The sequence below is a fragment of the Sander lucioperca genome, chromosome 7 (genome assembly GCF_008315115.2).
Source record: "Sander lucioperca isolate FBNREF2018 chromosome 7, SLUC_FBN_1.2, whole genome shotgun sequence".
NCBI lineage: Eukaryota > Metazoa > Chordata > Actinopteri > Perciformes > Percidae > Sander > Sander lucioperca.
Window position 1 is genome coordinate 10042211 of NC_050179.1, and position 20657 is coordinate 10062867.

Here is a 20657-nt window from a genome sequence, read left to right on the forward strand (position 1 = left end):
TGTCTGTATCTGTATAGCCCATGCTAATATTCTGTACATGTGTTTTTGTCTTCATGTGTTGTAACTATGTCCTATGTTCTATATCTCTGCAGAACAGGAACCTGCTGGAAACCAGTTTTTAATCTGTAACTAAATGTTACTTTTTTAATCCTTTCCTGTTGAATAGATTTTGAAATGAAATGAAAAAGTATTGATCCAAACATGTCCAACAATTACTCAAATTAAACTGGTACTTTATTTTGGAGATTTGTCTTTGTTTACCATACATATTTGGATACAGGACAATAACAAAAATTACAGAAACAAATGAATGAAAACATTAAATTGTACTGTAACTTTAAGCATACAGTAAACAGGTTCACTTTTTTTCCAAGCATGGTAATGGTATACAATAAAATATTACTAGAGCATAACAAAAAGAAGACATAAGAAAAGAAAAGATATACAAGGAAATAAAATAAAAAAACACAAGGTATTAGATGTATTAAGGCATTAACAGGTACGAGTTTAGCTTAGTGCACAGCATGAAAAAGGCAAACTGAATCAATCTAACATTGCTCTCGGCTACGTGATCAGTCACATCTACATGCATCTCGAACAAACATAGATTTAGTTGCCTGAGTCTGTTGCACAGCCAGCCAGCTATTTTACCTAAAATTCAAATATCTCACAACAGATACTTCTCACATATTTTATGTAGGCAGCCAAATAAACATGAAATGTCCTTCATATAATTGTAAAACAAAAAGCTACAACTTTCTCCTTGTTGTCATTTAAGCATGATATAAATATTAAATTCAGACTCCCTCTTACCTACAGTACAAGTGTTATTCCATTTAAATGAACACAGATTCAAAAGACTAATTATGAATACGTAGTGTCATGACAACATTTACACTGACATGTTTATGTCTTGGTAGTCATGTTTCATTTAAGTGCTTTGTGCAAAATAAAAATAAAACAAATGTGTATCTTTCCTTCTCTACACAGACACAGCTGAGGAAAACAGAAGCACAAGAACTGGGCGAAGGCTGATGTGCTTTGTGTAGGGGAGCAAACATAGTTCAGTAGGTAGGGGCAGGCTTTTATTAGCTCCGACGTGTTGGTAAACAGAGGCACATTAAAAAGGAATCTCTTCACTCTCTCAGGGCTTAAAGCTTGTCATCTCCAGGAACAGGACTCACTGTCAACAGTCAACATGCACCAACTGCTGCTGCTGCTGCTGCCCAAAACTGGCCATTGCAGGACAAAATCTGCCCTTACTCACAGTACTAACAGCTGCACAGATTTGTCTTCATAAAAATCTAATTCACATGTCAGATTTTGGCCTGGAGAAATTGCTGGGCTGTTATGACATTAAAGCAAAAATGTGACCAGCCTATGAACATGAAAATCATTTGGTAAAATTGTGTTACATCTGTGGTGTGACCTCAATGCAAATAAACAATGCTCACATTTGTTGCATTAACTGAAAAAATAAAATAAAAAAACAACCAAGTTGAAATAAATGTACAGTATATGAAACTGGAACCCTTCATACAGCTGCACATATGAACAAGGGAAACAATCAAAACCTATAATAAGCAAGCCCTCAGTTTGTAAATATCAATTGTTATTCTAATGGCAGATAGAATCAATGATAAGGTTGTGATATAGTAAGGCATTCAGTCTTTGGTTAGTCATAGTGGCACTTAAATAAGTCTTATTAAAATAAGAGCAAGTTGTCAGGCTTAGACCCAGTGTATACGATTTTCTCTTTCTTTTCTTACAGCTGTTGATTATCATCAGCAATTTGATTACAACATAGAGTGAAAAGTCATAAATATGAGAAAGAGGTTTAAATACACGTTTCTGCATGCATGAAGACTTTGTCTTTCACCTGTGTGCACTTTCACGATCAGAAGAGGAGGGATGGCTGTGAATGGAGTAAACTGTGTGTGTGTGTGTGTGTGTGTGTGTGTGTGTGTGTGTGTGTGTGTGTGTGTTGACAAACAACACAGGCACTACAGCAAAGTGATGGTCAGTATCATAATACACAAGCAGGGCAATCTATATCATAACCATGTCCTCCCATCATGTCCAGCTGACTGACCAGCAGCTAGCTGGGCTAGAGACACTCTGACAGCATCTCATGTTTGGGTAGAGATGGATAGATCATGGGCGGGCAGGTACAATCATTATGGCCATTTTGACTGAGTTGGATTTTCAGCTTCTCCACTTCATAGTTATGGAGATACTCTTGGACGAGGTAGCGCTCTCTCTTTATTCGAGCCTTCACTTCAGAGGGAACATCAGGAATCATCCAGGCCACAAAGAACTTGACCAGAAACACAACATGCTGTGGAACAAGAAGGAACAACAGGTTAGTTTTACTTCAAGCTGGAGTCAGGAAGAGCTGCAGAAAAAACTCTGCATGGATTTGTATTATCTGAAAAAATGTGTGTGTAGTAGAATGGGGGTTATTATTACTGTAACAATCGACTACTGCCCATGGTAAAAAAGTGAGGCCCAGTTCAAGTGGTCAAAAAGTGTTGGTGGTGCTGGTGGAAGCACTGTGGCTGGGTTTTACCTCCATGATAATGATGAACGCCAGCTTGGCTGCCAGAATGTGCCAGAACTGCATTGTGTGGGTGTACTGTCTCTCGTGGCCAGGAGGGTAGCGGTAATCACGATACCTACAAAGAAGGAACATGTTTATAAAGGCTTTGAATCAATATTGTTCTTCGGTGCATTATGCAATGGAAAAGGAAGTAATAACTACACCGGTATTATCTATAAAAATGCATTACAATTATGAAAAAGTACACATACAATATTCACGACACATCATTTTAATAGTAGTGTAGTTAAATGGTGATTTAAGTCAAGTGGTTTAGCTGTATTTATGAGGCTTTTACTAAATTAGAATTCTTAGCTAAAAAAAATAAATAATTTTAAACTAAATCTTGCACCAATGTGTCCAGAAGGCACTGGACTATTTCACACCACCATGATCAGACATTTCATATATCAGTGGTGAAAAGTAACTAAGTACATGTACTTGAATACTGTACTTAAGTACAACTTTGAGGTTCTTTACTTACTTACTTTATACTTAAACTCCACTATATTTCAGAGACAAACACCAGAGGCAAACCAGTTTTACTCTAAATCACCAGTTACTTTGATTTTACATAAAAAAACATATGACTTGATGATATACTAAAATATATAATGATACATTATTATGGATTAAAGGCCCTGCAGTAAACTATTGTGGCTCATTAGACCTGCTAAGGTTGGAGAACTATCAAGAGTGATAAAGTTTTAACAACACTTTGGGTGTGGGCCATGGGTGTGCAGGGTTAACCCTTAAACTACCAAACCCAAAGTTATAAAAAGGTTCGAACTAGCTTCACTCAACTAGCTACATTACAATGTTGGTTACATTTTAAATCATCAGTAATAATAATAATAATAATAATAATAATGATATATATTGTAATATATTTAAGGGGTGATTCTGCAAAATAAATATGTACCCTTTGATACTTTAATGCTGTTAATAATTCATTTTACTTTAATCAAGTAGAATTTTGAATGGAGGGCTTTAACTTGTAACAGTATTTTTACATGATGGTATCTCTTTTTGTACTTAAGTAAAGAGTATGTCTTCCACCACTGTCATATATTAACACCGAAATGGAAACATGCCTTACAATCACACACACCTGCAGGTAGTGATGATGGAGCTGTTGAACCAGGGAGGGTTCTCCCCGTCATCAGGCTTGTTGGCCAGTGGAATTGCAGAGATATTAAACACAGACAGGCTGCTGCTTATGTAGCCTTTCATCTTCATCTCACCGTCTGGCTGGGTGTACATGTACACGAGCCGAGGTATCATATCAGAGGTGAAGGCCACAATGAACGCCTAGAGAGCAGGGAAAGAAACGGTGTACGAAAAACTAGATGTACAACTGGGATGATAATGAGCAGACACAAAGCACACATTTGTTGTCCAGCACTCACATTTGTGACCACAGAGAGTACGGCCATCCCATTGAGGATTTCTTGCCAGGCTCCGATGCTGTGGGCTTTTGCTGCCACAGGACGTCTGAACTGAGTGGTTAGCTTCCATGCATCCACTCTAACCTCAATGATGTTGTTGATAAGTGCCAGCAGGGGTGCCAGGGGAAAGGAGGCGACGAACAGCGTGATGAAACCAAACTGGATCACTGGGACACAGAGGATAGACAGTAGGATGGAAACAGCACCATCTGCAGAATGTCAGTGGACACTGCATCTATCTATCTATCTATCTATCTATCTATCTATCTATCTATCTATCTATCTAAAAAGCAGTAATTTGGGTTATTTTACTAAAAGTTCTTTAAATTTTCTCCCAGCATCACAAATAGTTTAAAATCTGTGTTTGTGTATATTCCTAAACGTTGCTGCAGTATTCTAACAGGTAATAACCAATGTTTGTCTTGGTTTTGCTTTTGGTCTGGTCTTAACTGAAACTGGACTTCACTAAAATGTTCTTGACTGCAGCCAAGCTTTCAAGTGTGTCCCTAATTCTCCCTCTTTGTGTAATGGATTGATTGTGTACTGAATGTTTACCCATTTCCAGGTACTCGTCGAAGAGGCCCAGCTGTCCAAACTCCTGCAGGTCGTGGTCCTGCTCCCAGCGGCTGTACAGACTCTCTGGGTGGCTTCGTGCCTTCCTGCTGCCCCACCAGTTCATCAGCCACCTGAAGGACACAAGGGGGCGATAGAGAGCTTTGAGGCAACATAATTCACCCTCTAACAGTCATTTGGAGGCTGTATTGAATTGAAAACAATAGCTATAAAGAACACTTTCTTTGAATGCCATAATCTTATTGATTTTGTGTTTAGATATTGCTATATTATATTACATTGATTATTTTCTAAATCAACTCACAGAATGAACTAACTGACAATTTAAAAAATCATCTTAGCAAAGATGACTCTAAAAATTGAAAAAAGTGAAAAAACACTAAATTTGGAAAAAGATAAATGATATCAAAACAAGGCCCCAGCCATGGTTGATATATCTGAGTTATGTGATTGGGCTGCAAAGCCTGTTAAGAGAGTGTGTGAAATTTAACCCCTCTGTATATGTTTCTGTTTGCAGAGGAATTATGCTTTGAATGGTCGGTTCAGTTGGAGTACTCACGGGACCAGAGCCTCCTGGATGTTGCCCCACACTTGTTTACCAGTCATCACTATCACCAGCTGGGTGGTCAACTCAATCAAACAGCCACCAGGGTCACACTGAATGTTGAGATCGAGGAGGGATGGGAAAGAAACAAACATTAACTAAAATTCAGACTCAAATTGAATTATCAGTGCTTATCTTATGCAATGTAATTTCGTTATATATCTGGTACCTCTTCATTCCTCAGGTTGCTGCCAAACATATATGCATAATTTCCAGGATAGCCGACAAACTTGCCCTTAAAGAAAGCCACGTAGAAGCAGGAGGAGTAGTAGTTGACAAACTGGAAGAGGAACATCTTCACAGTCAGTTTGTTCTCATACTCCAGGTGGGTCTTGGGAATTTCTGCCACATAGTAAAACACAATAAAACATATACTTTAAATACATCAAACAAAAAAGGAACACACTTTGGATGATAACAATTTCAAGGATCAATATGAAATGCATAATGGATACATAAAGACAGAAAAACCTAATAATATGGGACTCGCTCTCTCGCCCTGACCCTCACCCATGTCAGTGATCCAAATAGCCACTCTCTCATACATGAGGTTGAGGATCATGATGATGACAAAGTTGATGCAGGAGGCTGTGACAGAGGTGGCCAGCTGTGGCGTGATGTAGGGGCCAACCACCTGCAGGTTGCTGGTGGCACTGTCCTTCATGATGCTGGCAAAGGCTGCGTATACCGCCAGGCGGTACGCTATCACCCCAATGATGCAGGCAATGATCAATGAGATCTTTAGGACAGAGACAACAGAGACAACATGAAAGACAACTGCATGTCACAAGACAAAAGTACAGTGAGAACACCGTACCAATTGTGATGCAAGTGCAAACACCAAAGCACATGTAGATATATGAATAAAGCAAGGGGAATGATTGCCAATATAGATGTTAGGAGTAACTGTCATGCTTGAAGTTTGCAGACATTCCCGATGAAAAGAAATATTCCGTAATCTGACTTCCCATTAGCTCATTCATATGTTACAGGTTTTTACTAAAAAAAGTCCACAACGGTGATATCCTGGGCCAGTATGTTTAAAGCCGTAAGTATTTGATCTTAAATGGGTCCCATTTCTAAGAATGATATAATTTTGCCCATATTTTTTAAATTTAGAATGCCATGAATAAACAATTGTTCTGATTTGGTCTCAACTCCCAAATAATTTGAGAGAACTCCATTTTTTAGAAGTTTCATATATATAGTACAGTATATACTGGCCCTAGCCACATGATATTAGTGATGATGATGAATAGTACGGGAAAGACAAAAAGACACAGAGTGGAGGAACAGTTAGAAGAGGAAAGACATTTAGATTCATCAAGTTTACCAAAGATACTATGCTTACCCATAACAGGACAGTGGCTCCAGACAGACATGTGCGTGCACACTTGCTTGTTACGGGTAAGTATGGCTCCATTTCCTACATCATAAGCAAGCAAAGCATGGACACAGGAGTCAGTCACCCTTTGTTATATCCTGAAAAGACAGCTCTAAAAGGCCAGGTTCCTTTAATTACCACTGGCCTCAGATGCAAGGCAGAGCGATGTCGCCCAATCACAGCTCTTTGTGTGTAGGTGTCAGAGTCCAATTCTTTCATCTAGCTGTCTTCTACCGAAGACAGCCTTTTAAGATACTGATTCACTGGACAAACGTGGTACTGAAGGAAACTTAAGCCTCTGAGTCTTTCCAGAAATGTCTCCTATCCACACAAACTACACCACACCAAAACCTTTTCCTCACCAATGTGGCATTCTACATTAAGTGCCACCCTTACCCAGAGCATCACGGTGGCCCAGCACAGCAATAACTTCCCCATTATATCTGTAGAAGTCCTGTTAAGAACCCACTCCATTTCCTAAAGACGGGTGGGATGTGGTCATGGAAAATTACAGCACCGTGTTTCTGTTAATCTCACACATCTGTGTCTGTCACTATTACCAACTACGTATTCCTGATTCCCTGAAAACACACTTGGTCAATTTTACTTTAGTAATATTGTTCTTAATCAAAGAGTTTTTATAAGAGTTTTTTAGTCCAGAAACTGGCCTAATGAATGTCTGACCATACAGTATGTGTACTTGATGTAAGATACAGTGACCTAGAGTTGTACATTAGAACAGTATTATAGAGCATATTAGTATTTCATGAGCACACAAACACCTGAGTGATGCGGTTCAGCTTGCGGTTGGTGCACATGGCCTCATACTCTGGCCGAAGCTGCAGCTTCTGTTGTTCCTCCTCAAAGTCGACCAGATCCCACTCGTACTCGAGACGAGCCTGCCGCCTCTTCCAGAACTCCAGAAACAGCGTCACTGCAGCGGATAGACCCACACATCTGATTTTTCAGTGCTTTGATCACCATTCAGCTCTATTATACCAGTGTGGTGGCAGAAGTGGCAGATTTCAGCACCTCAGTAGACAAAAGGTTTATGACATTTGTGATATGGGTGAATAGGTTCTTTAAATACAGAGTGAGTAACAGTGGTCTTCAATGACAATTCATCAGCTCCCACTAGGTGGTGTACATGATTAGAAAATACAAATTGCAGAGAGCAGACATTTTTACTCACCCCAAATCCCCATAAATATGGCAAAAAACACCGTTGCCACATTGTCAAACAGGTGTGATTGCTGAAAGAAGAACATGTTTGAGAAATAGTGAGATAATAAAAAACGGATTTATTTACATTTAGCTGCAACCACCCTTCAAATGTCACATGTTGTAAAGAGAACAATTCATTATGACCAAAAACCACTCAGTCATAAAGCCAGGATGTCTCACCCATGAGGAGTTGCATGTTGAGTTGAGTTTCCAGTAGCCACATTTCTTGTCACACAGCGGGCACATGACAATATTCCCTCCAACTTCCTCACTACATATTTCTTTACTGCAGTGAAATAAGAGTAATTTTCCACAAAAAAGTACAATGACATTAGTAATAAAATAATATCTAACAAAACAATGACACCTGAAAGACCAACAAAACAGGCTCGAATTCTTGATAAAAATCACCTCCACTGGTTGTCATCGTAGGTGAGGAATCCGTAGATGAAACAAATTGTTCCAACTATTGCAGCAAACAACAGCATCTCAGTGTAGAAGCCCAGCCAAGCAAAATAAATACCTATCTTCTCCCCATAATACTTCCTGTTGAAGGGAAAAAACATTTTTGCTGTAAATTCTTTTAGTTAATGTTGAGTAACTACACATCAGATATGACTACTTTGTTTTTGAGTCTTACCTTATAAGATTGAGGGGCTGCTCCTTGAAGAAACAGAAGAATCCGGCCCAGTGTTTGTAGAGACTGTATCTGTCACTTTCACAGTTAGCATCCTTAGATCTTGTCCAGTATCTACACTGCACTCACACAGAAGACACAGTAAGATGCATAGCGTTAATGCAATATTATTCATCCTTGCAATGCAACATCCAACACGGCCTCCAACAGCATTAGTGCACATTGCATTGAAGCATCCATGTCTTTTTTTTAATTATAAAAAAGTGCCAAAAGTTCACCAAAAGAGGCTCACATCATGCAGGGGGAAGGCAGCAGTGTAGGTGCCATTGTTGAGTAATCTCTTGATCCCCTTCTTGTCTCTATCTCCACATTCATCCCTGAGGTATGAACAGCGGGACAGGATGTAGTAGACCTGGGCAGAGAGAAAAATAGAGGGACGTAGGGTTTTATTATTCAGAGGCTTGAAATATGTATGGATGAAAACATTATTATAAAGTTGCTTCTGTATTCACAACAGTTAATAATAGAGATACTATTTCATTCTTTACAAGAGACATAACCTACTGGATTTGTGTATAGGCCTGCACACGGAACTGCAGCATACTGAAGTACTTAGAGCAAATTCAGATTTGATGTCAGAAGAATGTTTTCATTTGGAGCTCATAAACAAATAAGAAAGGTCACAGAATACTTACTATCCTGTTGCGATTAGATGGGGGGAAGAACGTATCTTTGTCACCGATAAGGAAGAAGTCAGTCTTGCTCTTGTCGAAGGGAGCTGTGAAAAAGTCTGGCTCGGGGTGCATGATGTGCTCCGGCAGACGAAAGGGGGTGGACAGCCAGTTCATGGGCATCTCACTGTTGTTTGGGATGTCGTTGGCCTTGAATGGCACCTTGATCTTCAGCACGTCTGCATAGGTGGCCAACACTTCCCATGGAGCGTGGATCTTTACAAAATAAGTCTTTCCATCGTCTGACTCCTGATGATAATGACAGTGAGACAGGTGATACAGTATAATGAGTGTAGGGCTACTGATTCATAAACTAAAAAAACTAATTTAGTGATAAAAGGAGATACTTAAAAAGTGCCCTTTAAACGTTTTATGTAAAATTCATGGTTAGTTGACTTTATAGTATAAAGATAATTGGCAGTTTGCTTTTGCTGTGTTAAAAAAAGACACTTATGCACTGGTTTATAGTTTTATTACAAAAGCACTCCTATTGTTTTTTGTCTTTGTAAAAACAAGAAAAATTCTAAAAAACAGCAAAAACACAACAGCACAGATATGTTGTATGATGTACACATACATAAATGCATGTCTTTGTGGGCCACTTAATTTCCTTTCACATTAGACATAATCAAATCAATAACTGGACGCTCTTACGGATTTATCTTCGATCTCCAGCTCCAGGCCGACATTCACTAGATTGGCCTCATACAACCTCCTCCTCTCCTTTAGAAGAAAACAAAGCAATGTATATTTATTAGTTCGATATACAGTATATTCCTTTACTGCCATTGTACAACAGCGAAATCTATTGTACAACAAAATGAAGTACAGACAAACTTGATATAGCATGATATACACTGTGGATCACGTTGTATGATACACAACTGATGATATACAACTGCAATAATGTTGAATACTGCAAATGTAAGTAGATCAAGCCAAAAACAAAAACAAAACATGTAAAATGAAAGTAAACATGGAGTCACAGTCAGTTCAGCAGGTATAACAATGATGAACTACTGTTAAAATCAGTGTGGATAAGGCAGTGTCAGTTAGCACAGTATTTTCTATGGCACCTGAAATTAGGTTTAACGTTTACAGATATAAGCACAGAGAAAGGAATTGTCTATGTCAGCAAAATAATACCAAACAAAAAAAATTACCTCTTTGTTAGAGCTGTCACATTTTACAACACATGCAGATAATACACAGGAACTGGCCTCCTGTTTGCCCTTCCTCATACAGTGGAAAAAATGAGCGAGTTCCTGACCATGCCAGAGGTCTGAGTGTTGACTCACTAACAAGGCTGTGGGTAAAATGTGAGTCGGCTATGACACACTGCCTCATATGCGAGTGCTAACACAGAGATGTGAAGACTAACAGCTCAGTGTCAAACACTAGTCAAACACAAGTCTTTCAGCACCCCACACAGCTGATAAAGAGACATGCCACAAAAACACATCTGGCCAGCGACAGTACAGAACTTCTTCAAAGTTATTTCCCTAAGAAAAAAAGCCTGTAAGTAAGTCTATCTCTAGAAGTGACCATTTCAGAAAATTACTAAAGAGGATTACTGACAATATCTGAGAATAACAGTTTATCTAACTTCATCAGTGTTGTGGTATTTGGGGCATGCCGCTGACACACACTGTGAACTCTGAGGATATCCTTTAAGAAACAGATGTCACTGTTTAAATCAAGAAGTGGAAATAACACTGCTGTTCTTTTGTGTGATCTTTTAGGATTTCAATATATTTAGTTCTGGAAATACAACAATAACACTAAAGAACATTCATCAAGAAACAAAACATAAGTTATTAAATAAACATGCTTGTAGTAAGTGAACTAGGGAAATATATTGAACATACAGTGCCTAGAAGTTGTTTCTTACCTGTTTTCTCTCACCATCTTTATCGTCAACATAGGACAGGACAAAATCAATCCTGCGCACTCCGTCACGGAAGAACACAGAGTCTTTACTGTGTTTTTTTTTGTCGACCTATAATGAGATGGAATAAAGGTCACAACATTTAAACACACACACACACACACACACACACACACACACATGTACAGTATCAGCATAACACGTCTTTAGATGCATTCACCACAGCAGACCAGACAGTCAAACTATGTGTCAGTGGCTAACAGCAAAACCAAAAGAACAAGACCTCCACACCACTTCAAACTCGACTGCTTGTCTAAAACAAAAATACTGATTATCACATTTTCACTCTAAACACAAATAGCATGCTAAATGGAGGTAATCTGCTATGGTTATGATGTTTCATGTTGCTCATGTCCCTATTGATCACGTTATCAATCATGGCCATGTGGCCCCATCATCAAGACAGAAGAGTATCAATAGTGGCTATTTCTTATACTCTACAGTAATATATGTTTATACTTTACTGTAAGAGATTTTATTTTTATTTTCTTAATTTCTTATACTCTAATATATTGTATTTTGGTTTACATGTATTTTGTGTAATATTTAAAGTATTTCAGTTTTCAGCCACAGTTTGAAAATAAGAATCAATGGAATCAATAAAATTTGCATCAAAGCATTTCTGATTCTGGATCCAATTCTTTGCAAGGCAAATTTGACAACAAATGTCACTGGCATGAAAGCTACGTAGAGTAATAGGCTACAATGACAAGCAATGGTGCACTGATTCGAGTGCTGTATTTTGTATTTTGTTGTCCACTGTGTAATGGTTGATTGGAAGAGCTCATACACTTGTTTGCAGTGTTGTTTGAAGACAAAATTAGCTTTTGTTGCATATTTTAAATGTTTTGGCACGGTTAGAGCCTTTTGCAAACAAAATGTGTCATTTTGACCATGAGTGCCACTGTTTCGGCCTGTGTGTTAACTGTTTTGAAAAATGTGGAGTTTGAGTTGACTGCTGCATCAAAGCAATCAAGAAAAACTGTAAACACAACCTCAGGTTACATGTCATAGCAAAGGATATGTGGAAAGGACTACAAATTCATTGACACCACACTCCAACATTGTTGGTGCTTATTTGCTTTTCTGTAAATCCTGGAATCCAGTGTCTGAAAACACCAGTATTGGTGGCTAAAGAAATTCCAAACAAATGTCAGCCCTTCAGTGTGTGTCTCTTCAGTAGCCACAGGGCTGAAGAGAAATGAACTACACAGGAATGATTGAAGGAAGGAAAGGAAGGCATGCCTGCTTGCTGCTAGTGCTGCTTCAGCTGTTCAGAAAGCTAAAAATAACCATGTACCAGTTACTTCTGTCATCACTACATTAGCTTCCTACACTGGACTGAAGACAATTCAGAGAATGTATTAACATTTAGCATCACAAAAACTACAACATCACACTGTACTGTAGTTCCGACAAAGCTAGCCCTGTCCATCAGCACAACGCTGTGGGGGTAGGGAGGAAAGGAAGAGCACTTTACCTCCATGGCCCACTCCCTTTATGGTAATGATGCAGCAGCGGAAAGGCTTGCTGTCTGAAAAAATTGCCCTTCTCCAGGGAGTATGGTCCAGCCCTAAAAGCACTGCTTCTCTCACTCTCACTCCACTGATCGCCCAGTCACAGGAGCTCCATCCAGTCCACTCACCTCCCAGAACAAGCCCTCACTTGCTCAGAAGAAAAAGAGTGAGGGAGAGAGACAGGAGAAGGGATACTAAGGAGTCTCCTAGACATGACATCAGCACAGTGATAGCTTAGCGACTGCCAGCTAGCTAGCTAATGTAATAAGAGCACAGCATCAGGGGAAGTGATATCACTGTACTGTACAACAAAGACCATCAGGAGAGTAAAAGTCCCTCAAACATGTTGTCTAATATTTCAGATAACCAGTAAAATGTCAGCTGAAAAGCCAACTGACCATATGAAGAAAACTGCTCTGATAAGGCTGAAAACCAAAACTGATAACTGGTGCATAATCTCCCCAGTCTGACTTGACTGTTTGCAACTAATCAATTAAACAATGTGGACACCTTACCACAACAATTTATGAAGTGCAAATGGGACACTTATCAATGGATAATGCATGTAAATTGCCTCAAACAAGTATTGATATACTGTAGGTAAGACAGCTGTCTTTAGCTGTACAGCTGAATCTACCACCCTGATTCCTACTGTACTAACTTGAAGAAGAATTTGTGTCTACGTGTTTTTACAGTTATCTTAGCCTAAATGATGCATAAGTTCTAAGATAACCACTGGTCTGCATTACCTCCCAGACTATATTGGACCATTTTGACCATAGCAGGGTGGATGCTTTCTTTAACTGGGACGTTGCTGCAAAAACTCTCTAATTTGCTGTAATTACAGATCAGACATATGGAATCAGTGCATCTGCTGGGACTTGCTTCTGCTTAGTAAAGCTGGTAGAGGCCACAGAGCTCTATACTTTTACCAACTAACCCCTAACTACTGGGTATTTAAACAAGTGTATGTCTTTTATCTTAATTAAGAAGAGTAAATGTAGAACATGGTTTAAGATAAATAGGCTACTAGTTTCAGGGAGGGGTTTCTTTAAAATATTACTTTCAAAGCATTTCTTTTTTGGGGCTAAATAAGTTTGGAACAGAACTTCAATGGAAGTGGTCACCTCTTTGATCTTAAATATATCACAGCTGCTACATTGTCACTGATATTAGTGCCACAAAAGCTAATGGTGAGGGTTAATTTTTTTTTGCTATATTATTTCAACAATATGAAGGATTTTTTTTAAACATAGTTATGTACTGTTAGCCAAATGTAGTAAATGGTTGCCTCTAGATCTCTGGATTATACGGTAGCTATATTTCATAATTGCAATCCTTAGGACTTCACTAAACACAGAGAAGATTGTGTTTTTCTCCAGAGCTAAAAAAGGAAAAATGAATACTGTGATTCCCAGATTTGCAGAAAACATTGTATCTGGTTCAGTGAGCCTCCCGAAAAGTTTCAGGCAACTGAAACTTTTTGTAGGGAGGAGAACCATACACTCAGCTTTTGTTTCCAGTTTTCATTATAGAGGCAATTTATAGATGTGCAGCTGCCTCCCCTCTTCTTGACTCCTTCATGTGATCTTCCACTCGGCTAAATCATAGCCTTTAGTTGGAGCCAGAATTTTAGGAAAGCTTACTGCAAGTTATTTTTCTTAAAGATTAGTTGCCGTTAAAAAGGGTAATGATTCAACTTTTCATTTAAATGGGTTACACACTGTTTCAAAAGAATAAGCCTACAGTACAGTACATTATATGGTTAGCCACAGCAAAGTCCAGTCCTGTCATGAGCACAGGGCAGGGTCATGATTACAGTATAGACTGTATACATTTAAATTACAGGAACACACATAAATGCACACACACAAAAACAGCTAGGCAAATAAAATGACGAATACGATATACAGTGCATGTTCGAGGCACTATGTGTGTGAGTGCAAGTGTGCTTTAAGTGTATTTTAATTATGCTGTAACACCACCAGGCTGTTGATTTCTCTTCAGTGAAGCAGATGATTATCACAGGTGAGAACAAAGCAAGTGAAAAGGCATTTTCCATTTTTAATGAACTCTTATGATACATCAACACAGTTTCCATTAATCTCTGCAGAAAAAAACATGCTCTCCAGAAGCCAGCATCAGCTCTCTGCCAAAACATGTGTATAGATTTCAACTCTGATGCCCAAGCTATATTCTCTGAATATTTAGTGCCGGTGGAGAAACACTGAACAGACATTTCTCAAGAAAGAAATAAAGGCTGGCGGGCAGACATATGCATAAAGTCGCATCACATCATAAGCCTGTTTTACCATGCCATACCCTGGAACGAAACTTCAGGAATAGTGCCTGCTTTCTCGACAGCTGTGGAGGAACCAAGTGGACAGTGAGAGAAAGCCTAACGGCACAACAAATTCAACAACATACAGCTAAAACTGTAGCAGCAACCTTACAGACAGAGGTGATCAAATTGTCAGACACTCCGCACTTGCATTACGTTTACACATCGTTATAGATTATGTTTAACACTCATAAAACCATCAAAACCACTAAATGTTATAAGTCAGCCATGATCAGAGTCCGGTTTTGCTCAGTTACAGGTTTGAGTTCGGAGATGAAGTGAGACACAAGACACAAACACGCAGACACTGACACAGCGGCATGCATCTGTGTCCTCGAACTGGTGTCTTACCCCAGTCAAAGCATTGATTCGCTCTAAGGTCTCAGCCTCAAACTGTGGACTGTCACTGTGGTCAGAGGGGGCCAGCGAGGCCAGGCTGTTGTTGAGAGACTCACAGGTCTCTACACACACATCAGGCGTTAAATGGGACTTTAAGTACAGTGTGAAAGAGGGAGAATAGACAGGAGCATACAGGTTATCTCTGACTCTCTCATGACATTTACAGGTTGTAAACTATTATGATTGGATTGGAAAAATGGATGTAATCTCAAAACTGAGACTATAAATTATGGGCTCTACTAACATAGACAAGTTAACCCTTCTACCACATGTTGGCTGTTGATTGGTGGAGGATTCACAATAAGAAAAGCAGTGTGACTAATGGGTAGCTGGTATAAATTCAAACCATCCAAGAATTTGCCAACTATTCTGAGGCACTTGCAAACATGTATAATGACGTGGGATGTTAAAAAATTATGATTTGGAATTTGTATGAAAATAAAACTCTCTCTCAGACTGTCCACAATCAAGGCAAAATAAGTTGCTTTACAGAAATGTGTGTATGAAGGTGTGAGTGTAAGCATGTGGTGAGTTTTGTGTTTACCGGTGATTGTCCCTGCTGGAGGGATCCTGTGCTGGACGAGGCATGTTGGTGGTAGCCATTTATACCGTCTGCAAGACAGTAACATAAGGAACACTAGATTAAGAATAGAATTGCCAATGTTTATAAGGGCAGTATTCTTTATCCATTGTATAATAATAACAACAAGCAGCATAATGAATCTCAGACAGGCAGGTTGGTGGCAGTAAAGTTTCAGGCTTATGAACAAGCTGCCTCAGTTAAGAAGGCAGCAATGACAGACGGCCAATGTTGTGGTCTATATTTGTACAGCATTTTGTGGCAGCGCTCCCAATGGCCAGACAGCATGACTTAACAGGATCACTGTGAAAGAATACACACAGCCATGTTGCTGTGCTGTGATTCTACCACTACAGGAGTGACTGCAGGATACGAGACTGAGAAGTCTGGTAAAACCCCCTTAATGAGATTGAAAATGAAAGCTGCCTGTATGAGAAACATGTCGTAACCATACTAAAGTTCTGCTTTCACCTGACATTCATTGCCTCTCAAAAGCAGTTAAAACCTTCTGACAAAGAAATTGACATGAACAAGTAGCAGGGCAGATGGAAAAGCAAGGCAAATATCAAGTGCTGTTGGCACCACTATCGCCAAAAACATAAAGCAGAAGAAGGTTTCAGCCTCTATGTTTAAATAGAAATCCTAATTGATGGGTCTCTCTGAGGTTATAATTAGTCTGGACTCAACACAGAAAATGTGCTTACACAGACCTGAAACAAGCATTTGAACCTTGTGCTATGTAAACCTTCGCTGTCTCTACGTTATTACACACCAAGTCAGAAAAGTATAAGTAAGTGGTTCAAAACTAAAATAAATGACATTTTCCAGTACTGGAATACAGCACCTTTTCCCACTGGAGATCTTTAGTTTTTTATATTGTTGTACTAAATCACTGTTTTTCACTTAAGCTTTACTTAAATGACTAAAGTGATTGCTAATGTCTTACAGTAACAATGTAACAACTAAGAAATTCATTATTAGTTATTTGTTATTTAGAATAAGTACAGTACAAGTTACAGCACATTTAAAGCTAAAACACATAGCCAACCTTTTATGCCAGACTTTTATAGTGTTTTAACAACAACGTTAAATCCAACTTCTTATTTCATCTTCCTTAAAAACAGTTATGATATTGACTTTGGTGGATGGATTGCTGTCATTTATTTAAAAAAAAAAAAACATCTTTCACAACATATTAGAATGCCTCTCAGCATAATTTTGCACAGTTGGACACAGTATTAGAGCACTTAGTGTAAGCCTCTCAGCTAAGCCAACAGTATTTTTCTACCTAGCTAAGAAGCCTCCACAGTTAAGGCTTTGTTCAAGAAAGAGCAGCTGATCTTTTCCACAGTGGAAATGCCACATGGTTGCTTCTGTCTCTTTCTTTTATTACCACAGCCTCCCAACAGACTCCAGATTCTAAACTGTATGTACATCTGTTATTTACACAAACAAACTTATTTTACAACTCAGCTATACTGATAATAAAAGGGACATGCATTATAAAACAGCAACAACAAATACAGCTGGTGTATTGATATAACAAGAGATATGAGAACTACTCTTTAGTAGCCTATGCCTATCTGTATAGTTGTATTGAATTTTGCGTCCGTAGTTTTTCAGTGTTACCACTGCTGTCTAGCAAGGGTGTTAACGAAAATTCACCAGCCTCACTGCTATATTTGTATATAAACACAGTGGGTGTGGGTGTCTGATTTCCTGTGAAAGGAAGCCATTGGTTGTCTGTCATATTGGTGTAAGTTTCAGGTACACACATATATGCATACACCTGCTTTAACAGGCCAGTTCACACAGACAATGCTAGATAAATGAAATCCATATTTGCAGTAAGGGTGAGCATTGACGCAATGACAAGCGACAATCCAAGTTAGTCTGAATCTACATGGTCAAACCACAACCCTAAATAGTCTGGGAATTTGCACATAGTTCCAAACTATATAGTTAAATGTGGTTTGAATCTGGCCCAATGTCATACAATAGGAATACTGTATATATTTTCAGTTGTAACGGTTCTTAGAAGTTATAAAGAGGCTGTTTTCCATCAGCAGTCACAATTGTAGAATATATGTAGCTCTATATTAAAATAATTAAGAATTACTGTAATGTTGTGGAGCTGCTATAACTTGATTTGTGGATAACACCGCATTCGCTGTTCTCTCAACACCATAAACACACAATACCAAAGTAACACTATAGATGATCCTGCAGTGATCTGATATTATTCTGTCTATGCTGCAGACGAAACACAACACTATTACATCGACTCATACAGATAAGGGTTGCTGAAGGGCATCCAGTGTGAATCATCTTCCATTCAGCGACACCATAATGGCAAAAAAAAAAAAAAGCGTTTGTTCAAATTTTACATTTAGCCAGAAGCAGAGATCGATGGGCGCCTGTAAGTGACAACGTGTTTCCAGTAAGCAGGCCAGCTGTCAGAGGCATGGTTGGCTATAAGTCACTGCTGCTCCCATAGAAAGAAAGTCAGAGAGCTGGTTAGTGTTAAAGGGGAAATGTGCAGGGTGGGTACATTTTAAAATAGTTGAGCAAGTTACTTAAATTCATTTTCAAATGTCCTGTGTATTAAGTGAAGGTGGTACAGGTTGTTACTGGCACATAAACACTGTAATTTATCAGTTGTCCCAGGAAGATAGTGACGCAATTCTAACTTAAAATGTGTTGTTTACCTTTGTTGTCAATTGAGAAATATCATGGTTATGTTATGTTGTTATGGCCGTTAGACCGTTTCAGTTCGTGTAAGCTGTGTCCAATATCAATGTCACAAAGAGTAATGTTTAAAGGGTTTTAGTTTTAGTAATATAATGTAATATTTGTTAGTATAGTCCTGGAAAATATTAGCCTATATTTTAAAGTTCTTCTTAACAGACTGGGGAATACCAATCTCAGTTTAGTCTTAAATGATTTCCCAGTAGGAAACTCTAATGAAGCACAACACAAGTCATGGCAACATTTGGAATGTGAAAACTACGAATCCCCATAGCCTGAGGGCAGACCAGGCTGAGGCAGGGTTTACCTAACGTTACTCACCATTGAAAGAGTCTGTTGGGCTCATCTCAATTAAACTGTCCCCTCCCGTTTTCCCCGTTATTCTGTGCATGTTGAGTTTCTCGTGTACCAAAGCCGTGCTTAGTTATCGGTCCTCATGTACACCAAGATTTCCCCAGCCAGACGATACCGCTTTTCTACGCTTGAACTCCGAACCGAGCTCCTTCGCAGTAGTCCTCTTCAGAGACGCCTCGCCTAACGTAACGTTAGTTAAGTCCACCAGGCTGTTAGCCAGTGTTCCCTCCTTCACCCACTGACGGCAGCAAGTATATCGGCAGACTGCTGCATCACTTCAGCATGAAGGGAGGTATAAGGGGAGTGGCTCCACACCACAAGCCAATGTGCCTGCCTGGGGGGTGTACTCAAATTTCTTTTCTTTTTTTTTAGATGTTAGCTACCGCTAGACCTGTACTGAACGAACACAAATGCATAGTCCACATAATATGAAATATTAACCCAGGGCTCTCAAGTTTTGAAGACAGGCAAGAGTGACAGTCTAAACCCCCCCCGTCAGGGGTCAAAGAGGGGGGGCGGGTTGGACGGATCGCGGGAATGGGGGTGTTTATTATTGTTAGTGTTTCTTTTTTGTTATTAATAATTGCTCAGACTTGCAGAAGAAAAGATTTGACACGTCACTGACAATTCAACCAAATACAAAGTATTTATTCCATTTCCACATGGTGACTAATGATGCGGGGGTCTGGGGCCCCCCCCCCAGAAAATTTTGAGCATTAAACAGTTCATTTCCTGCATTCTGGTGAATTTGTATGCACCTATTTCTACCTTTATCTGAATCAATTTATGCTAGAAATATCTTTATGTAAAGGGAAACATAGATTATAATCCAAATATAAAAACATAATGGAATATATTGCAATAAGGCTCTCGGGCATTGCTTGTGACATTTTTGTATTAATACAGCTGTTAAAATTATATTTTATTCTCCTTGATGTACACAATGCTTATAATAGCTGTAAAAAATGTAAGATAAGATTCAACTTTGCACCCTGAACCCAATTTGTTTCTTTGTAAAACACCAACGTTAAAAGTAAGTAGTACTACCTTGAAGTTATATGACTTCACCAGATGCATTTATGTTTTAGCGACATTGCGTCGTAATTTCCCAATTCAGAATTAACACGTCCCCAAAATGTAAGTCTCACAGACAAGATATGGTATGTTCAACATGAATTTGAATTCATGAATACAAAACTGATTTTGTATCATTTTAATGTAACTATCATAACCACATTCGCTTAAAAGATTGTTTGTGTTTAATGTGGTGAAAGATGGCAATTTAAAAAAGATAACATAGCAGCAAGTAGTTTAGCTAATTATATTAAATATACAAACATTTTTAAACCTTATGTGATCAGTGTTAAAAAAGAAAAGAAAAAAAAATGTAAGATGAGATTCAACTTTGCACCCCGACCCAAATTTGTTTCTTTGTAAAACACCAACATTAAAAGTAAGTAGTACTACCTTGCATTTTACTCTGGTCTCATGTTATCTGCATTTCAACCTGAGCTCAATTATTTATAATAATAATTAATTATACAACGCAATATGCAACTGACAACTATGT

General features: G+C 38.7%; 1 protein-coding gene across 6 annotated transcripts; it reads right to left on the reverse strand.

Moving 5' to 3' along the window:
* Positions 1–190: 190 nt before the first annotated feature.
* ano5a (anoctamin 5a) lies at positions 191–19343 on the reverse strand. Of its 6 annotated transcripts, none has more exons than XM_031282950.2 (22): positions 19055–19343; positions 15950–16017; positions 15358–15495; positions 14988–15029; positions 11092–11199; positions 9855–9923; positions 9165–9449; positions 8762–8881; positions 8473–8588; positions 8244–8378; positions 8013–8118; positions 7801–7861; positions 7391–7542; positions 6576–6650; positions 5735–5963; positions 5394–5566; positions 5180–5277; positions 4603–4733; positions 4009–4214; positions 3711–3910; positions 2570–2675; positions 191–2338 (listed from the first exon to the last, which is right to left on the reverse strand). In XM_031282950.2, the coding sequence occupies exons 1-22, from the start codon at positions 19122–19124 to the stop codon at positions 2108–2110; spliced, it is 2919 nt and encodes a 972-aa protein (XP_031138810.1). In that variant the 5' UTR covers positions 19125–19343; the 3' UTR covers positions 191–2107. The 6 variants fall into 6 exon arrangements, with proteins under 6 accessions (XP_031138810.1, XP_031138809.1, XP_031138811.1 ...); XM_031282949.2 differs by lacking the exon at positions 6576–6650 and adding an exon at positions 7005–7085 and having other exon boundaries at positions 19055–19124; XM_031282951.2 differs by lacking the exons at positions 6576–6650; positions 14988–15029 and adding an exon at positions 7005–7085.
* Positions 19344–20657: the final 1314 nt, after the last annotated feature.